This window comes from Stegostoma tigrinum, chromosome 5 (assembly GCF_030684315.1).
Source record: "Stegostoma tigrinum isolate sSteTig4 chromosome 5, sSteTig4.hap1, whole genome shotgun sequence".
In the NCBI taxonomy this organism is placed as follows: domain Eukaryota; kingdom Metazoa; phylum Chordata; class Chondrichthyes; order Orectolobiformes; family Stegostomatidae; genus Stegostoma; species Stegostoma tigrinum.
In genome coordinates, this window is record NC_081358.1 from 35,871,074 (window position 1) to 35,893,433 (window position 22,360).

At 41.1% G+C, this 22,360-nt stretch overlaps 1 protein-coding gene across 10 annotated transcripts in view; it reads left to right on the forward strand.

The window, feature by feature from the left end:
* The window catches only part of tox (thymocyte selection-associated high mobility group box), a 255,558-nt gene that overhangs the window by 94,106 nt on the left and 139,092 nt on the right, over window positions 1-22,360 (forward strand). Inside the window, exon 3 of one of the 10 annotated variants that reach the window (XM_059645903.1) lies at window positions 11,754-11,875. The exons of the other annotated variants lie outside the window; for them this stretch is intronic. Within the exon in view, the coding sequence (XP_059501886.1) occupies window positions 11,816-11,875 (60 nt within the window). The 5' untranslated portion in view covers window positions 11,754-11,815. The remainder of the gene's footprint in view (window positions 1-11,753; window positions 11,876-22,360) is intronic. 10 annotated transcript variants of the gene reach the window in all.

The window sequence follows — 22,360 nt, forward strand, 5'->3', positions numbered from 1 at the left end:
TGCTATTGGAGCTGCAATATCCAGGCAAGTGGGGAATATTTTATCACATTCCCAACTTGTATCTCGTAAACAGTGGACAGGTTTAGGAGAGTTAGGAGATGAATTACTCATTGCAGTATTTAGAGCCTCTGACCTATTTTTATATCTACTGCATTCATGTGGCGAGTTCAGGTGAGTTTCTGGTCAATAGCAATCCCCCAAGGTGTTGATAGTGAGGGATTCAGTGATGGTATGTCAAGGGGCAGTGGTTAGATTGTCTCTTAATGGAGATGGTAATAGGCTGGCATTTGTTTGGAGTGATTCCAACACTTATAAAAAAGAATATAGAAAGAAAATGAAATACATTTTTATGAAGAATGCCAAAAGACATGGACAATTTAAAATACAGTGTTCAGTTCACAATATCCAATATATAATGTTGGGTCACTCTAGCAGAGTCCTCTGTTTGTTCAGCTGCAGCAAGCCCCAGACAAACATGTTCAACTATTGTCTTTCTGGTTGTGCATCAGGTTACATTCTATCCTGTCAACTCATTTTGATGGCTATTTAAACAATGTAGGTAATGGTCTTTATATGTTGATTTGAGCCAGAAAACAGATGTTACTGAAAACATGATGAATGTATAACATTGAATAGATCACATGGTAATACAGGTTTAGGGAATAGCGAGTTTTGAGAAGATTTGTAGCTCAGGTTGAGGTTCTGGATGTGAGTTTGCTCGCTGAGCTGGAAGGTTCGTTTTCAGACGTTTCGTCACCACTCTAGGTAACATCATCAGTGAGCCTCCGACGAAGCGCTGGTGTTATGTCCCGCTTTCTATTTATCTGGTTAGGTTTCCTTGGGTTGGTGATGTCATTTCCTGTTCTTTTTCTCAGGGGATGGTAGATTGGCTCCAAATCCATGTGTTTGTTGATGGAATTCCGGTTGGAATGCCATGCTTCTAGGAATTCTCGTGCATGTCTCTGTTTGGCTTGTCCTAGGATGGATGTGTTGTCCCAGTCAAAGTGGTGTCCTTCCTTATCTGTATGTAAGGATACAAGTGATAGTGGGTCATGTCGTTTTGTGGCTAGTTGATGTTCATGTATCCTGGTGGCTAGCTTCCTGCCAGTTTGTCCAATGTAGTGTTTGTCACAGTTCTTGCAAGGTATTTTGTAGATGACATTCGTTTTATTTGTTGTCTGTATAGGGTCTTTTAAGTTCATTAGCTGCTGTTTTAGTGTGTTGGTGGGTTTGTGGGCTACCCTGATGCCAAGGGGTCCGAATAGTCTGGCAGTCATTTCGGAAATGTCTTTGATGTAGGGGAGAGTGGTTATGGTTTCTGAGCCCGTTTTGTCTGTTTGTTTGGGTTTGTTGCTGAGAAATCGGCGGACTGTGTTCATAGGGTACCCATTCTTTTTGAATACGCTGTATAGGTGATTTTCCTCTGCTCTGCGTAGTTCCTTTGTGCTGCAGTGTGTGGTGGCTCGTTGGAATAATGTTCTAATGCAGCTTTGTTTGTGGGTGTTGGGATGGTTGCTCCTGTAGTTCAGTATTTGGGAAGACAATGGCCCAGTGGTATTATTGCTTGACTGTTAATCCAGAAACCCCAGGCAATACTCCGGGTCTCAAGTTTGAATCCTGCCACAGTAGATGGTGGAATTTGAATTCAATAAAACAAAAATTTAGAATTAAGAGTCCAATGATGACCATGAATCCATTGCCAATTGTCAGAAAAACCCATTTGGTACACTAATGACCTTTAGGGAAGGGAACTGCCATCCTTACCTGGTCGGACCTACATGTGACTCCAAACCTACAGCAATGTGGTTGACTCTTAACTGCCCTCTGGGCAATTAGGGATGGGCAATAAATGCTGACCCAGCCGGCAACACCCTCATCCTATGAATGAATAAAAATAAACACGAGTGCAACAGGAAGTATTTCCATTATCGTCCAATTTTTAAAACAAGATTGAATTTTACATTCGTTGATGAGATGTTGATAAAATCGGGTACAATGGGATAACAAGGACCTTACTGGGGATTTGTGATGGTACACCTTTCTTCCTGAGTTTATAAGATCATCTGTTTTTGCAAAATGTTATGCTTTCCTTTCAATAGTTAAAAATTCCTTGGTTGCTATGTAATTATGGAAATAACTCCTTTACCTCAGCAGCATTGAAATTCAGTCAAATTGTAAATATATGGATTTACAGGTGTCCTGTGAACAAGGAAATATATGCTTATAAGTTGTAAAGAAAACATTCCAGAGTGTTACATGATTGTCCTTGAAGTTCAGGGAGAAATTCTGCAGAACTGTCCTTTAGTCGTTAATTAAATAGTGCAAAGGGTAAGTCGTAGAATATATTTCTCATGGATATGCTTGGCAACTTTATCCAAAGGTACATTGCGCTCTATAATCAACAACACCTTCCAGTCGCCAACCATTTTAACTCCCCCCTCCCACTCCCTGAGTGGCATGTCCACACCGGGCCTCCTCCAGTGTCACAACGATGCCACACAAACTGGAGGAGCAATACCCCATATTCCATCTAGGGAGTTTACAGCCCGGTGGCCTAAACATAGAGCTCCCCAGTTATAAACTTTCCCCACCCCCAGCCTCATCCCATGTCCAACCCTCCTGTCCATCTCCACCTCCTTGACCTGACACAGCCAATTCACTTTGTTCTAAGACATGTTGGTGGAACAAATGTATTGATTGTGATAATGAGGAGCAGATTTCAGCTTTAGTTTTTCCACATTGCTCAAAGCTACTGAAAAAAAACATAAAACTTTTAAAAACAGTATTTTGGGCATTTATTGGGGGCTAAATTCAATAGTCAAGAGCCAACTCTTCAGAAGATTCTAAAGAAGAGTCATAGTGGACTGGAAACTCCATCAGTATTTCAGATATTACTTGACCTGCTCAGTTTCTCACGTTTTCTGTGTGTTTGTACTGGAGCATATAGTCATCATCCCATGTCAGGTAACAACCAGTTTGCGCACAAGCATTGAGCAAATGTTCTTTAGCCCCTGTCACACTTCTGTTTGTCATCATCTGCAACTTGAGCCAACTACAGAAAACATCAAAAACTTGTCGAATTGTAAGTAGCCAGGTGATGGTCTCTAAGTGACAGTGGTGTAGTTAAATAGGACCGTAGGTGGGGTACTTCCTGCGGTTCAGTGAGCGTTTAGCTACTTTTGTTAGTTTTTCAGCATAATTTGTGGAATTTTGTCATAGCCAATAAAATATTGAAGGATTTTCAGCATCGCCTGTGCTCTCTGCAAATTGAGCTTCTACCAAGTCTCTTGTCCAGTTTTAAAAACATTCCTGAAGACATAGCCCTGACATACAAAAATGGCTGAGTGTCTCAGAATTATTCAGTGTTGGGAATTTCTGGTATATGTGAGCATTTGTAATCCTTCATTTGGAGGAGGCTCCAAATACTACTTTGGATGTTATATAAACACGGACAATAATAGTTATGTTTTGAAGTGTTTTGAATTAAATATATTTTTCAGAGTAACTGATTGCTATGTCCCAATGTGTTAAGGAAATGGTTGTAAATATTTTTTAGCATTTTTTTTGGTAGTCTAAATTTAAGTTACAGGCAAATTGATAGATTGACACTGTGATTTAAAATGCTTATTTATTGTGCAAAATCCATTTACAGGTGTATTAAACATAATCCACTGAATTACAACTCTTGTATGAATCAATAAAATACATTTTGATGCAATTTTTCTTGGAAATGCACGTTAAAACGCAGAGACATAGCAAGAACTTCAGATGCTGGAGGAAGAGTCAATACAGTGTGGAGCTGGAGGATCACAGCAGGTCAGGCAGTATCAGAGGAGCAGGAAAGGTGATGTTTTGGTTCCGGACCCTTCATCAGGACTCAGTCCTGAAGTGCAGTCCTGATGGAGGTGTAAATATGAAACTTCCATGTACCTTTCCTGCTCCTCTGACATTAAAACACAGACAGTCCTGATGCCCTGGTTGATGGTGTATATAATGTTCGGTGATATGTAGATTAGTTTATGGAAAACCCAGGAGAGAAAAGAAGTCCCATTTTCATAATGAGTGCAATTTGTGTCAGAATCACTGACTGTCAGAATCACTGACTGTGTCAAAATGCAAACCTTTGGACATAACCTTCCTGGCTCTGATGTGGTGGGGGTTGGGTGTGGGGACTGGTGTAAAATCAATGAATTCATCCACTGGGAAGTTTTCCCCAAAGTGGGCAGGAAAATGCATCGACTACCCACTACAAGGTGTATTCTAAATCACTTTGTTATTTCACAATCAATCAGGACAATATTCTGTACATGCTTCTGTCTGTTTAACTTAATCCAAAAGTAAATGTGGAAATGCGTGAAGCACCATGCACGTTCTGAGTTTAGTTAGTGCATGTATGTACTGCGATCTCTCCTGTTTAAACAAAAGGCAGCAAGTTTTGAATTTACAAGACTGCTGGGGTCTTTTACTTTATCACCAGTTGTAGGAAGGAAAGGAACAAGATCCCCTGAGGATCAGTGTGCATGGGATTAGAGGATGTTGAAAGGCCACATCTCTCTTTTTCACAATTGATATCAGGAGGAAATGGAAGGAGAAAGAGAAAGCAAATGAGAGGAAACCAAGTACTCAGGAGTATTTCCTGTCATTGTATCACAGCATAATGGAAAAGCAAGTGCAGTAGAAGAGTGATATTGAACAGGCAGGTTTGTATGTTTATCGGGGTGTCACATTGCTTCATGTGAATGGGAAATTTCAACGTTAAAAATTGTAAGAGTAAAAGTTGATGGAAAAGCGTTACCAATATTCATGATGATGGAAAGTGAAAGTTATGGATAAAAAATGCATGTAAACTTTCTCCGTCCTGCAAAATTATTCCACCTTGTGCTGCACTCTTCCATTACATTACAGCACAGAGACAGACAGGCGAATCAAATCAGTCTTCCTATCTCTGTTTTTACATCACAGTAAAAGTCAAACCCTTCAAAGACCATCAAAATTAACTCCAATAGTTCCTGATCGAATGTTTTGGATAGTCAATCCCAGACTCTGTGAATAATCAATTCTAGACACTGGGCTCGTATCTTAAACGAAAGATTCAGCAATTTATTATCCCCCACTATCAGAACACTAACAGTGGACTAACCAGAACACTTCCAGCATCAGAAGCATTGTGTAAGCACATTGCTCTATTGATTTGCTCTAATACATCTCACATGACAGTATGCCAAGTAACTCACCTCCTGACTCCCCAAGGCCTGTCCAACATCTACAAGGCACAAGCCAGGAGCGTGATACAACACTCCCTACTTGCCTGGATGGGTGCAGCTCCAATAACATTCAAGATGCTTGACACCATCCAGGACAAAGCAGCCTGCTTGAGTGGCACCACATCCACAAACATCCACTCCCTCCATCACCGACACTCAGTAGCGACAGTGTGTACTATCTACAAGATGCACTGCTGAAATTTACCAAAGATCCTTAGACAGCACCTTCCAAACCCACAACCTTCCCACCACCTAGGAGGACAACAGCAGCAGATACATGGGAATACCACCTCCTGCAAGTTCCCCTTCAAACCACTCACTATCCTGACTGGGAAATATGTCACCGTTCCTTCACTGTCACTGGATCAAAATCCTGGAACTCCCTCCCGATGAGCATTGTGGGTCTGGACTGTTGTGGTTCAAGGAGGCAGCTCATCACCACCTTCTCAAGGGCAACTAGAGATGAGCAATAATTGTTGGCCTATCTGTGATGCCCACGTCCCATGCAAGAATATTAAAAAACAGTGCAGTAACTTCAGCAGAGCAAAATTAAACAAAAAAGTAATCTAACTGATATCTACAGTTTAATCCCAATAAGCTTTGTTTTCAGCCCTGTTCATACAAAAGCAGACATACTAACAAATGCAACTAAAGGATTGGTGGGAGATGATAGCCCTGGTGGTATTATCGCTTGACTATTAACTCAGTGACTCATGTAACATTCTGTGAGCCTGGGTTCAAATCATGCCATGACAGATGGTTGAATTTAAATTCCATTAAAAATCTGGAATTAAGAGTCTAACAATGACCATGAAATCATTGCTGGTTGTTGGGAGGAGAAATAAAAATCTAATTCACTAATGCCCTCGAGGGGAGGAAGCTACTATCTTTACCTACATGTGACTCCAGACCCACTGCAATGTTGTTGACTCTTAACCACTGTCTGTGCATTTAGGGATGGGTAATAAATACTAGCCTAGCCAGTGGTACCCTCATCCAATAAATAAAGAAGAGATAACTGTAAACGAACAACAAAACTGGCCAGATGACTAAGGTAACAAGGCGTGGAGCTAGATGAACACAGCAGGCCGAGGACCAGGAAGGGTCTAGGCCTGAAACATCATCTTTCCTGCTCCTCTAATGCTGCTTGGCCTCCTGTGTTCATCCAGCTCTTCACCTTGTTATCTCAGATTCTCTAGCGTCGGCAGTTCCTACTATCTCTGGCCAGATTACTGAAGTTTTCCTGATTTGGTGTTCCACAGGAAGTGATGATGGTTTCTTGGTTGATTTTCTGCAGATGTCATTCAGGATCGCCTTTTCAATTCACTCTGAGAAAGTTGCAATAATACTTGTAGCTTACTTTCCATTCTCTGACCTCTCATCGCTGATAATGGGAGGTTAGGCAAAGAGCTTTCAAACCTGCAACATCAACAGCCAAACTCCTTCTCACAGAAAGCACAGCCCAATACCCAGTTCAAACTCTGGTCCTTCCATAAGTTTGACCATGATATTTCCTTCCAGGCTTGCTGGCACCACTTACCACTTTACTTCATTACAAACAACATCAACTTTCTGGTTAAACATATTGCTTTTTCCTTTGGCATTGAACAGTCCTTTCGATCAAGAACCGACCTGCAGTTAATTTCCAGGCCAGGCCTCAAACAAACAATAACTTTGTTTTTCCTTTGTTGTTTGTATCACAAGCTGCTGCTCACATTCCAAAGCTCATTTAAAGCTGACAGATCTCAACTGCAAAACAAATTTTAACCAAATAATTAAAAAAAAGCAAGGTTTCTAACACTCAAGCACTTCAGATGTTTCAAAATATCTTTCTTTTCCTCAGGCTTGCCTTCTTTCTTTCTATCTATTTTTCTCTCACTTCTTTCAATACTTAATTCCCTCAGCATGCATATAATCCGATCAATTTGTCTTTTATCTGGTAATGACAATCATATTTCATTTGTATTGTTCTGAGGAAGGATCTCTCAACCTGAAACATTAACTCTGACTTCTCTGCACAGATGCAGCCAGACTTACAGACTTTTTTCAGTAATTTCTGTTTTTGTTTCATTTTTCTTAAATCGTTGTCAACACCATCTAATTCTTTTTGTCTGTTGACTTTTTCTATGTTCCTATAAAACCACATCGTGAAGCAATCAAAGAGCCTGACTTCCTCTTCCTTCAGTATCCATGTTGCAGTTTTAACAAATATTTTCCCCAGCTTCCCTGTTCAGTTCTTCAGTCGATACGAACATAATTAAGATTAAGGTGATTATGAAAACAGTATATGTCTTTCTCCGAAAGTGACTTTAAAGGGGAGGCTTTAAGTTTGTAGCTGCCCCTTCATGGGCCAGGAATTTGGGTCGGTCTGATGTCCACAGGATTTGAACCCCGACATATCATAGTTAATGTCAAGTGACACTGCTGAAGAGTGTGGCCTCACAGTGACAAGCATCATAGAACAAGGACACAATAACAACTCATGAATTCTGGTTTTCAACAGTGTATGTGAGCAACAGTTTAAAAAACATAAGTCTTATTTTTTTTCCAGTTGCAGTCTGCAGCCTGAGGAAAATTTTATCATCCAACCTTCTGTTTTTCACAATATTAATGATGCAACTAGGATATTGGGCAGAGGTGCAGACCTCTGCTGGGACCTTCCAACTCATATCGCTCTGCTGCCACATTTAAAATCCAGCCACAGCCAAAAACCACATCTCAAGCTGCATTGCTTGGCATAATATAAAATGCAATTGAAACACACATAAAACAAATGTCTAAAATGAAGATAACAAGGTGCAGAGCTGGATGAACACAGCAGGCCATAGGCCCCCAAAAATCAGCCTTCCTGCTCCTCTGATGCTGCTTGGCCTGCTGTGTTCATTGAGCTCTGCACTTTGTTATCTCAGAATCTCCAGCGTCTGCAGTTCCTGCTATCTCTGTCTAAAATGAATATTTCATTTAAAAAAGAAACCTTTTATACCTAAACCTAGGTTTGATTTTCCATGATTGAGGTGTATGGTACTGTTGCTCCAGTATAATATAGGAGTTAACTTATTTTGATGGAAAAGTCTAAGCCATTTGTGTAGGAGAGTTACCATCTTTGGTCAAAAATGACTTTTCAAACTCTTCCACTTAAAAGTTTGCAAATTTGTTGGATTATGGATGTGATGTATGTCTGATCCATTGATCATCAGCCACCTGAGTTCACTGCACATTGTTAAAGCAAACCTCATATTTAGTGTTCTGGTTTCCAAGGAAAGGAACAACTCATCTGAAGTAAATAAAGCATTTCTGACATCAATTATTTACAAAGCTAACATACCATATCTAGAGAAAAATAAACCACTGAAAATCTGAAACAAAAAAAAACAGAATTGCTGGAGAAACTTAGCAGGCCTGGCAACATCTGTAAAGAGAGCAGAACAGAATTAGCATATCGCGACCAGTAACCCTTCTTCAGAGCCAGGATGGATAGGAATGTTTCCCTTGGTCTCACAAGAGTAATCTGGACCACCCCTCATATGGATGTCCTAATCTCCTCATCCACTTTCTCAATTGTGGACTAGCTAACTCCAGCAATCATAGCCCTCAATAATTTTGATGATGCTACACCTGTTGGTTTGAGCGCAAGTCAATTTTGGGACATGCAAATAAGCCTGGAGGATGAAACCTCCAGCAGATGGGAGAACGTGGGAATGCGGTGTGGGATTTTGCGTTTTCACCCTTTTTCTATCGTAGTGCAGATGTCAGCATGAGTTAAAATTAATCACTGTATGTTGTTCATTGAGTATTGATTTTATATGATATTTTGTGTACTCTCTGATTGCATTTCTTCAGCCTCACTTCTTGACTTTCTTTCTTTTTTAATGACCTATGTTTACCAAAACATAGCATCTTCAGCTAATATAGAGCATTAAGTTACAAATTGTACATTTTAAAAACTATCATTAGTATTAGAACATTGTTAAACACAAATACATCTGTATTGGAGCTGCAATGGCAATAATTCTATCCTTTCATTTTATCAATGTTCCTAAACTGCTTGGGCTTAGCATTTACAATTCCTTATAACTGTTTGACTGAATTATTATCTTTTTTCCCAGAATGCAGAAAATCAGTTGTGTTACATTATCTTTCTGGATTCAGTCTCCCCATTACATTACCCCAAGATTGACAAGCGTATTAAACCTGAGACAAATTGTTCTTTATCCTGTACAAAATGAAAATTTGAAATTATTCATATAGCATTCACATTCCTTATTTTAGTTATCATGATTATTGCCTCCTATCAAAAGGAATATTGTACAATTTTGATTTAATTGAAATTTCAGTACATACCTATGTATTGCACACGCACACTGCATATATATGCTGTACCTTGAACTTTACCAGGTGTACTTTTTAATTCTTGTATTAATTTTAAACTTTCTCTTGATCTGATTAATACCTCTGAGTTATTATTGTTTCGGAAAAAGCAAACATCTTTCAAAAGCTTTCTATCTCTGCCTAGAATTTATCTTTGCTCCTCTTTCTGGTTATTTTAGGCTCTTTGTTTCTCATTTATGTAAGTTCATATCAATTCAGTTATGAGTTCTAGGTCATATATGTTCCAGGTCAAGTTGACATAATGAAGGGGGAAGTGTTAGGTATCCTACAAGACATTAAGGTGGACAAGTCCCCAGGTCCGGATGGGATCTATCCCAGGTTATTGAGGGAAGCGAAAGAGGAAATAGTCGGGGCCCTAACAGATATGTTTGCAGTGTCCTCAGACACGGGTGAGGTCCCAGAGGACTGGAGACTTGCTAATGTTGTCCCCTTGTTTAAAAAGGGCAGCAAGAATAATCCAGGTAATTATCGGCTGGTGAGCCTGACATCAGTGGTAGGGAAGCTACTGGAGAAGATACTGAGGGATAGGATCTATTCCCATTTGGAAGAAAATGGGCTTATCAGTGATAGGCAACATGGTTTTGTACAGGGAAGGTCATGTCTTAACAACTTAATAGAATTCTTTGAGGATGTGACAAAGTTGATTGATGAGGGAAAGGCTGTAGATGTCATATACATGGACTTCAGTAAGGCGTTTGATAAGGTTCCCCATGGCAGGCTGATGGAGAAAGTGAAGTCACATGGGGTCCAGGGTGTGCTAGCTAGATGGATAAAACCTGGCTGGGCAACAGGAGACAGAGGGTAGTAGTAGAAGGGGGTTTCTCAAATTGGAGACCTGTAACCAGTGGTGTTCCACAGGGATCTGTGCTGGGACCACTGTTGTTTGTGACATATGTAAATGACCAGGAGGAAGGTGTAGGTGGTCTGATCAGCAAGTTTGCTGATGACACTAAGATTGGTGGAGTAGCTGATAGTGAAGGGGACTGTCAGAAATTACAGCAGAATATAGATAGACTGGAGAGTTGGGCAGATAAATGGCAGATGGAGTTCAATCCGGGCAAATGCGAGGTGATGCATTTTGGAAGATCAAATTCAAGGGCGAACTATATAGTAAATGGAAAAGCCCTAGGGAAAATTGATGAACAGAGAGTTCTGGGTGTTCAGGTGCATTGTTCCCTGAAGGTGACAACGCAGGTCAATAGGGTGGTCAAGAAGGCATATGGCATGCTTTCCTTCATTGGGCGGGGTATTGAGTACAAGAGTTGGCAGGTCATGTTGCAGTTGTATAGGACTTTGGTTCGGCCACATTTGGAGTGCTGTGTACAGTTCTGGTCACTGCATTACCAAAAGGATGTGGATGCTTTGGAGAGGGTGCAGAGGAAATTCACCAGGATGTTGCCTGGTATGGAGGGTGCTAGCTATGAAGAAAGGTTGAATAGATTAGGATTATTTTCATTAGAAAGACGGAGATTGAGGGGGGACCTGATTGAGGTCTACAAAATCATGAGGGGTATAGACAGGGTGGATAGCAAAAAGCTTTTTCCCAGAGTGGGGGACTCAATTACTAGGGGTCATGAGGTCAAAGTGAGAGGAGGAAAGTTTAAGGGAGATATGCGTGGAAAGTTCTTTACACAGAGGGTGGTGGGCACCTGGAACGCGTTGCCAGCGGAGGTGGTAGACGCAGACACGTTAGCGTCTTTTAAGATATATTTGGACAGGTACATGGTTGGGCACGGAGCAAATGGACACAGACCGTTAGAAAATGGATGACAGGTTAGACAGAGGATCTTGATCGGCGCAGGCTTGGAGGGCCGAAGGGCCTGTTCCTGTACTGTAGGTTTCTTTGTTTCTTTGTTTGTTTCTTTGAGTCCAGCTCTGTTTTCAATCTCAGGAATAGAATGTTAAGAGTCTATTAGAAACATATTTCTTTTCTGCCATTGCTTGGTTGACTTTGGTTTTATCAGTCTCTTCACATTTGCAACTAGGAAAAGTATCACATTAAAATGAAGGTTTCCATTGCAAAAGGTGGGGTGAAGGGGAGTAGAAGGTTGGGAGAAAATGATATTTTAATACTTGCCTTTTCGTTTACTCTTCTCCTAGATAAAATGTAGCTTTGACAATGGCAACTTTTAAAATCTCATAATCTGGTTGACTCCAGGAGGATGTCTCATGGTAAACAAACCAAAGCCAGAAATGAGAAAACAATGGAACCTTATAAAAAGGTAACAAATGATACATTATTGAGAATTAAAGAATAATCCCGCAGCTGATTATGAAGAGTGTAGTTGAGTCCCAGATTGTTTAATAAACTTAATAAAACATTGATATTCACAATTATGTAATGTCATACATTGCTACTAGTGTTTTAAAAATTACATTAATCTATTTATTGGAATTTCAAATTTCTTGCGTGTTCTGGTTTCTTAGCAGCCAAAGATTTGAAACATTTAATGCAAATTATGGAAATTTTGATTCTTATGGAAATGATACTTGGTTGTCACCAAGAACTGGTTTTGAAATGACTGCAACTCTGATTTTGTAAGTAAGCATAATACATTAATGTGTCACTGTCTCCTCATGCCTAGCATACTGGTGAATATCGAGTTTACTTTCAAATTCACTTCATTGGAACTAGAGTGGGTCTTATTAGATTTCCTGTGGCTGTAGTACTATCATAACAAGCATGAGGAAATATTCACAAAGCTAGATTAAAATTATTTCTGAAAAATGACACTAAACACATCCCATTAAAGACTAACTGTAGAATAACATGATTTTTCTCCAGAATTATTCATGGTGTTTTGCAGAACTTTAGCAGCTCGACATCGGCACCCTGACACCTTAATCAATTCAATGTGTTCATTGACGGGAGTGTTAGAGAGTCATGACTTTTCATCACAGTAACAGAAGGAAATAGAAATAAAACTTCAATTATGCAGGGCTTTTAGTATATGCTTGCTAAAGATGGAAAAGTCACATTTTTGCAATGCTTTGCTGGTTTTTTTCCCTGACATTTGTTAACACTTTCTAGCCTCATGCTGGCGACTGCACAGTACTAATTGGCAGAAAAAGCTGCTAGGTCAGTGGTCCGTTCTCTTTTCCTGTTAAAACATGGAATTTCACTACCTAAGTTTTGCTTTATCAGTGATAGCCTTCACAGACACTTCAGGGAGTCCTGTGGTATGCTTCAGTGTTGTGAGTGCCATCTTTCAGATGAAACTTTAAGCCAAGCCTCCAACTGCATTCTCACAAGGGCGCAAAAGGGCATCTGGTACTATTTTCAACAAGTTATCTTTTTTTTATTTGATAGTGAAAGATTATCCAGTGATCGTCACACTGCTGTTTGTAGCATGTTATATATTAGAACGTTTTAAAAGGGCTTCATTGGTTGCAAAGTGCCTTTGGATTGCCCAAGGTTTTTGAAAGGCACTATGGATTGCAAGTCTTTGTTTTCTTTCCTTGCATCTTCATCATCATCGAATAGGGTATCTAATATAAGCGATAGGGAAAGTTAGTCTGCTGAGCAAAAGAGCAAAAACATTCAATCTGATAAGCCTCATTGTGGTCAGGATTCTCTGTATTTCCCATTGAGTTTCATTCTAATGACAGCTCTGCAGATATCACAAAGTGATTGTAAAATAATGAAATCGTAAAGTTGACTTAGTTTTACCTAAATAAAGAAATCCAAATGCAGCTAATAGCAATTATGATGGAAGGAATTGTCAAACCTGAACTCTGTAAAACCTTAAGCTGTCGAAATGATTTCGTGAACGGTCAGCTATGTTAATTTTCTGGTAGCACTTAAGCATGTCAGTTTACAACAACTTATCACAACTGTATCAGTTTTAGCTGGAACATATCCTTACAAATTATATTTCTAACTCGCTCTGCTTTATTAATTTTATAGTTTATAATTGGTGTTTTCAATTTGGAAATTTCAACGTGAAAATAGTTGTAGGAACAACTTGTGCTGTTTTCTCACTTGAGTTAATTCACCGTAAAAATATTTTAGAGTCCAAAATAAAAACTGAAATTTGCAACAAAGTTTTTATGTCAACGATATGGTTGATGCCCTGAAACATGTTTATTGATTGATTCAGATTCTATTTAAGTTGTTGCTGCAGCGATAAATTTGTTGTGACATGATTTGTAATGATTAAAGCTTATGCTACTGTTCTTTGAATAATTACAAAACATAACATTTGAGAGTTATAACAGAAGGAAACCAAATATTTTTCCATTTCACCTAGACACTGATGTTGTGGTTGCACGTAGAATAAAACGAATAGGTTTCTTTCGTATATTATCAGTGTATCTGCATTTTCAAAATACATTTAAAACGGCAATGACTGTGCCCTGCTCTATCTTCATACAAAATGATACATCTTGTAAATAAATAAACAAACACCTTCTACAGCATCTCCTATGCTGCATGAATTTAAGGACAGTAGTGTAATTTTCTTTATTCAGAAGTTATGCATTTTCCAAATTGCATATTTAGGAAAAACAGAACAAGTTCATATAAGGAGAACAACACAATGATGAATTCCACTTTGAGGCCACAGACATATTCCTACTGTATGTTTGGGGGAGGGGGATGAGTCCATCATTTACAATCCTGACCTACTTTCAGCTGCATATTATTCAGCTATATGTTCAAAAAAATCTCAGTAATTCAATTTGGAATCCTATCCAGCATGGTTGCACTGAAAAGTAGGTACTTTCTAAGATTAAGAATGGTCCAATGTAATCATCATATTTAATAAAAATCATAATGTTTTCATAGTAGGCAAACAGAAAATAGATATTAATCAGGAAACCCAAACCAGTACAAAGAAACATATATTATTGCAAAGGCTCTCAATTAAAAGCCAGTGTTGATATTTAAATTTAAATTAGGTTTTCATTTTATTGAACCCTAAGGGAACTGATCCTTTCAGATGCGTAGGTTAATAGAATTAGCCGTAAATTGTTAAAACAGTAAACAAAAATCTTTTCACAAGAAATGTAACCAGCTGCACTGCTGTGGAAAATAGAATTAAAATAAAAATCCAGACACCATCGTAGCACTGAAGGCATTTAATGTTGCACAACAAGAGGAATTTGTTGTTTAACAAGAGGATTAAGGGAAAATGTTTAACCAAGTCAACATTTTTATTACAACATAAAGATGCCATGTCTTTAGTCAGGAAGCATGCATCCTGATTTAGAATATGATCAGCTTGAACATAGGTCATAATACAAACAGGCATACAAAAATACAGGATAATGAAATGTGAGGCTGGATGAACACAGCAGGCCCAGCAGCATCTCAGGAGCACAAAAGCTGACGTTTCGGGCCTATCTAGGCCCGAAACGTCAGCTTTTGTGCTCCTGAGATGCTGCTGGGCCTGCTGTGTTCATCCAGCCTCACATTTCATTATCATGGATTCTCCAGCATCTGCAGTTCCCATTATCACTGATACAAAAATACAGAGCATGTTTGCAGACCTCCTGACTATCTTCTGATAAAAATATTCACATCAAACATAACATCAACATTTCAAGTTCGAATGGGCTAGAAATTCAACATTATCGACATTATCAAACCATATTAAAGCATAAAACAAGGCACATCAATTTTAAATTTAGCACATTAAACACTCACGCCAGAAGTGCAGGAATGATCAAACCACTGCTAAGTTCATCAGGGCCCTAACTGTTTTAAGCAGTTCTGTACCTGTCACAAATGTGTACAAGCCTCTTCAACTTAGAGACATGTGCCTATTCCAAGATCCAGTTGCCAAACTTGTTTAAACTAATTGGGCCTCTGAAAAAATTGATGTTTTATATAAATAGTTAACATTGATTCCAATTATATTATCTGGAACTGTTTGGTTAACAGTTCAAAGTGATCTTCGATCTTTATGAATATTAAACACATCTCTGGATAAGAATAAATTCACTGCAATCTGCTCAATCCACACAAAATCTTATGAGTGTATAGAGATGTTCAGACCCAATAACGGAATAGTTTTACGTAACAAGGGAAGATGTTCTTGCCCAAGAGAAACTTAATTTTGTGACCGAATAGTTTGGTGATTTTCACTTGTCTTTTGTGTATAGTGCTTTAATCCCTCACTCACGTGTCCAGAGATTTTTCTCAGAACACAACTGATTTTCATTGTAGGTGAAAATGACAAAAAATGAGAAGTGATATGATCCAGATTTTGTATAATGTTCAAAGGTATAGATGAAGGAACTCAGCAGCACTAAGCAGGAGTCTGAGTTTCTTCAGCAATTTCTGCTTTTGTTTCAAATGTCCAGCATCAGCAGTTTTTTTTTGTTTTATTGAAGGAACGGCTAATGGACTGGATGTTACTGGTTGTGTTTTCAGTTGGGGGTTGGATGGTGTGCATGTGAAAAAAGCGAGATGGCCAGCTATTGCCTACCTGCTCATTCCTATAATACAGGGTGATTAGGTGCCAGAATTGGCATCCTATCTACCATTTCTAATAATTAAGGGTGAACTTGTTGAAAACTCATTAAACCCCAACAATAGGCTGCCTATGCCAAAGTCCAGGTGGTGTGGGCAGTTGGATGAGACTGGCAGCCTGTTTTTAAATGCCCAGATGTGCAAAGGCAGGAAGAAAGTGGGCACCTCATTCAGAGGGTGCTCTGTGTGCTTTGGAAGCAGCCTTTAAAGCAAACTCTAGAACCCCTGCCCACCATACAACTCTCAGACATCCCTCAGTGATAGCCATCAACCCCTTAGGTCCTTTCCTTACAGTTGGGGAGTGAACTGTTGTTCAATATTTATATAAATGAGTTGAAAGAGAATATAGGAGACCTTGTTAGCAAGTTTGCGGATGACACCAAAATTGGTGGTAGAGTGGACAGTGAAGGAAGTTATCTCCGAGTACAATGTGTCCTTGATCAACTGGGTCAGGAAGTGGAGGAATGGCAGATGCTGTTTGATTTAGATAAACGTGGGGTGTTTCATTTTGACAAGACAAACACAGGAAGGTCTTACACAGTTAATGGGAGAGCCCTGGGGTATGTTGTCGATCAGACAGAACTAAGACAGAAGTCACATGACACCAGGTTTATTTGAAAACACAAGCTTTTGGAGAGCTGCTCCTTCATCAGGTGAAGTGAGAGAGAAACACACAGACACAGAACATATAGGCAAAGAGACCTAGGGCAGAGAGATCAAAAGATCACACAAATGGTTTAAGTGGAATGTCAGATAATAGATCTGTGCAGGTGATCAGGAGCATCAGACAGTGTGAGTAAAGTGTCAACAGCTGAATAACAAGTGAAGGGATGGCCTATATCTGGTTAAATCTGATTAAATGAGACCGAGAGATAATGACAAAATATTAAAAAATAAGGTGATCTGTGGTGTAGCGACCAAAGTAGAAAGAGTCAAATTGGATTCCTTCAGAAGGCCGCTGCCCTAAGCTCGACATGCATGCTCAAGCCACCAGGACATGCATTTAATGCCAGATTCATCAGATCCGCATTCACAGGGTAGCACAGAATGTCACCCAAGAACAATGAACACCATCCAGGCTCTCAAGACCTATCACAACGTTGTCATCAGACCAGCAAAATAGGAGTCATCATCATACAGAGTAGAGTGGACTACTGCAAGGAAATATACTGACAACTGAACAACCAGGAATACTACAGACAGCTACCTGCCACAACACAGCGTGGAGCTGGAGGAACACAGCAGGCCAGGCAGCAGCCAAGGGGCAGGAAAGTTGGTGTTTTGTGTCAGGACCTTTCCTCAGAAATGGGGGAGGGGAAGGGGGCTCTGAAATAAATATAGACGGGGTGGTGATAGACGGTAGATAGTGGAGCAGATAGGTGAGAGAGAAGATGAACAGGTCAAGGAGGCGGGGATGGGGGGGTGCTGGTCTTGGATTGAGGTTGGGGATGGGCAGATCTTGAAGCTAGTATAGGCCACATTGAGACCATTAGGCTGTAGGCTTCCAAGGCAGAATATGAGGTGCTATTCCTCCAGTTTCTGGGTGGCATCGTTGTGACACTGGAAGAGGCCCAGGATGGACATGTGGCCCAGGGAGTGGGAGGGGGAATTGAAATGGTTCACGACTGGAAGGGGTTGACATTTGTCACAAGCCGAGAGTAGGTGCTCTACAAAGTGGTCTCCGAGCCTCTGCTTGGTCTCAGCAAAGTCAAGGCGGCCACATCGGGAACAGCAGATACAATAGACAAGCTGAGCACAAGGCCAAGACCACCCCCTCACATCCCTATCTCCTTGATCTGTCCATCTTCCCTCACTCCTATCTGCTCCTCCCACCTCACCGATGAATCCCCATGCCAACTCTCTACCTACACTCACCTTTACTGTCTTCATCCCCGCCTCCTTGACCTGTCTCCCACCTATCTGCTCCACTATCTACCTGCTATCGCTGTCCACCCCCCCGTCATTTATTTCAGAGCCCCCTTCCCCTCCCCCATCTTGGAAAAAGAGCCCCGACCTGAAACATCAGCCTTCCTGCTCCTCTGATGTTGCCTGGTCTGCTGCGTTCATCCAGCATTCTACACCAGTATCTCCCACAGCAACGACATTGCCACAACAGCCTCAGTACTCAATACCAACAACTGCTGATTTCCAGTCTCCATCCGACAACTCATCCATTTCATCCTCAACCACAACATCATCTCCTTCGACAATCAGTTCTCTATTCAGACATACAGAACAGGGCAGCACGGTGGCTCAGTGGTTAGCACTGCAGCCTCACGGCACCAGGGACCCGGGTTCGATTCCAGCCTTGGGTAACTGTCTGTGCGGAGTTTGCACATTCTCCCCGTGTCTGCATGGGTTTCCTCCGGTTGCTCCGGTTCCTCCCACAGTCCAAAGATGTGCAGGCTAGGTGGATCGGCCATGCTAAATTGCCCGTAGTGTTCAGAGATGTGTGGGTTATAGGGGCATGGGTCTGGGTGCGATGCTTCAAGGGGCGGTGTGGGTTTGTTGGGCCAAAGGTCCTGTTTCCACACTGTAGGGAATCAAATCCAATCTGCCATGGGAACCAGAATTGTTCCCCAATATGCCAACATTTTCATGCACAGGTTCGAAGAAGAGTTCCTTAATGCACAGGGTCTCTGAGAAATGCTATACACTTGATACATTGACAACAGCTTCTTCCTTTGGACTCATGGTGAGGAATCACTGAAACAACTACATAGTGTTTTAACGAGTTTCATCCCACCATCAGACTTACCGTGGACCACTCTTCAGGATCAGTCTCATTCTTGGACACATGCATCTCCATCAAGGTTGGACACCTCAGTTCTTCACTATACCACAACCCTATGGATAACCTCATGATCTTCACTTCTTTAGCTCCCACCCTAAAGAAGCCATCCCCCATGAACAAGCTATGTGCATACACAGAATCTAGTCAGATGAGGAAGAATGCGACAGACACCTAATGATTTTCAATGATGCCCTCATAAGAACAGAATACAATGTTCAAATCATCCATGACCAGTTCTGACATGCCACAGTGAAAAACTGCAGTGACCTCCTCAGAAGATAGACATGGGATACAACCAATAGAGTACCGTTCGCCATCTGTTGCTTCCTTGGAGTGAAGAAACTACGCCATGCTCTGCACAGCCTTTAACACATTATCGATGACAATGAGCATCTTGCCAAAATCATTCCTATGCCTCCAATTCTTGTCTTCAAAAAACTGCCAACAATATACCTGCACCCCTAGGCCTCTCTAAAGTGGAGGTGCCAGTGTTCGATTGGGGTGGATGAAGTCAGAAGTCACATGACATCAGGTTACAGTCCAGCACGTTTATTTGCAATCACACAACCTTTCGGAGCACAGCCCCTTCATCAGGTGCAGTGAGAGAGAAACACACATACACAGAATTTATAGGCAGAGAGATCAAGGGCAGAGAGATTGAAAGATCACACAAATGGTGTAAGTGGAGTGTTGAATAACAAGTCCATGCGGATGATCAAAAGTGCCAGTTGGTGTGAGCAAAATGTCAACAGCTGAATAACAAGCGAAGGGATGATCTGTAATCTGACTAAATGAAACAGAGAGATAATTACAAAAAATTATAAGGTGGTACTGGAGACAAACCAAATGGCTGGAATGACATGATAGGTATAAGAGTTGCATGCCAAGAATCTAACAAAAGTAACAAGTAATACAAACTGTATAAAATTCATTAAGGTAGAGAGATCGCGACAATTTCTCCAAATGATAGTATCAAAACTGGACAATAAGGATGACAGAAAAGTGTGATGGGGTCACTTGTAGTGCGACATGAACCCAAGATCCTGGTTGAGGCCATCCTCATGTGTACTGAACTTGGCAATCAGCCTCTGCTCTGCCTTGTTGTGTATCTCGAATTCTGCCTCGGAGGACGTTTCCCCGAAGATCCGAGGCCGAATTCCCTTGACCGCTGAAGTGTTCCCTGACTGGGAGGGAACATCCCTGTCTACTGATTGTTGTACAGTGTCTATTCATCCATTATCGTAGCTTCTGCATGGTCTCACCAATATACGATGCCTCGGGGCATCTTTGCCTGCAGCGTATGAGATAGACAACATTGGCCGAGTCACATGAGTGTCTGCCAAGTACGTGGTGGGTGGTGTTCCCACATGTGATGGTAGTGTCATGTCGAAGATCTGACATGTCTTGCAGAGGTTGCCATGACAGGGTTGTATAGGGCTGTGGTTGATGCTATCCTGAAGGCTGGGTAGCATCACATGTCAACAGGGCAGTGTGAAGAAGATGTTTGGCATGTTTGCCTTCATCAATCAGGAGTTAGGGTGTCATGCTACAATGTACAAGATGTTGGTGAGGCTGCATTTGGAGTACTGCTTGCATTTCTGCTTGCCCTGCTGTAGGACTGATGTTATTAATTTGGAAAGGGTGCAAAAAAGATTGACAAGAATGTTACTGAAACTGGAGGGTTTGAGTTATGAGGAGAACCTGGCTAGGTTGGATCTTTTTTCCCTGGAGCAGAGGGTGCTGAGGGGTGTCATCATAGAGCTTTATGAAATCATGAGGGGCATAGATAGGGTGAATAGCCAATGTCTTTTCCCAGGGTAACAGAGTCCAAAATTAGAGGGTAGAGGTGCTAGCGAGTTTTGAGACATAACACCAGCGCTTCGTCGGAGGCTCACTGATGATGTTACCTAGAATGGTGACGAAACGTCTGTAAACTAACCTTCCAGCTCAGCCAGCAAACTCACATCCAGGGTAGAGGTTTTAAGATGAGAGGGGTAAGGTTTAAAATGGACCTAAGGGGCATTGTTTTCACACAGAAGGTGTGTATATACGGAAAGAGCTGCCAGAGGAAGTGATAAAAGCAAGTACAATAACAACATATAAAAGACATTTGGACAGGTACCATGGATATGAAAGGTTGGAAGGATATGGGCCAAATGCAGGCAAGTGGTTCTAGTTTATTTTAGGATACTTGGCCTGCAAGGATGAATTGTACCGAAGCGCCAGTTTCTCTGCTGTATGATTTGGTGACTTGATGTATCTGCTGGCCAAACACTAAAGTTAGGCAATGGCCCTGTGGTATCATGGCTAGAATATTAATCCAGAGACCCAGATAATGTTCTGGGGACCCAGGATCTAATCGCACCACTGCAGATGGCAGAATTTGAATTCAATTTAATAAAAAACAAGAACTAAAAATCTAATACTGACCATGTCAATTGTCAGGAAAAAAAAACTGGTTCACTAATCTCCTTTAGGGAAGGAAACTGCTTACCTGGTCTGGCCTACATGTGATTCCAGACCCACAGTAATGTGGTTGACTCTAAATAATTAGGAACAGACAGTAAATGCTGACCCAGCCAGTAACATCCATATCCTAAGAATGAATAGTAAAAAAAATCACATTGGCCGACAGTTCCTGAGAATGGGATTTCCCTGAAGATGAGGGGTTAATGCAGCCCCCTCATGGTGTGGTCTGTCTGGGGAGCTGGCTTCCACTGGATTGTTGGAATTTAGCTGAGTTCTTCTGGGTGGGGACGGATGGGGGAATGGACCATCCCCCTGTAAATTTCTGCTCAATGCTCATACATACAGGTCTTTTAACCACACCTTTGGACACAGAAATCAAGAGATATTAATTCAAGATTAACAAGCCTCAAGCAAAACAGGAGATTGGAAATTGGAAGATTGGCTGTTTTGTCACAGAGAAATTAGATTACCTACAGTGTGGAAACAGGCCCTTTAGCACAACAATTCCACACCGGCCCTTGAAGCATCCCACACACCCTTGAACACTATGGGCAATTTAGCATGGCTGATCCATCTAGCCTGCACATCTTTGGACTGTGGGAGGAAACCAGAGCACCCGAAGGAAACCCACGCAGGCACGGGGAGAATGTGCAAACTCCACACAGACAGTCGCCCGAGGCTAGAATCAAATCTGGGTCCCTGGTGCTGTGAGGCTGCAGTGCTAACCACTGAGCCACCGTGCTGATAATTCTTCCATTCATTTCTGCCATGTTGGCGTTGCTAGCTGGGCCAGCATTTCTTGCCTGTCCCTAGTTGCCTTTAGGAAGGTGGTAGTGAGCTGCCTTCTTGAACTACTGCAGTCTACCTGCTGTAGGTTGGCTCACAATGCCCTTGGGGAGGAAATTTCTAGTGCATTTTCAGAACACTCCCAGTTAAAACAGTCAAAGTTCTGCCAATTACATCTTTTTC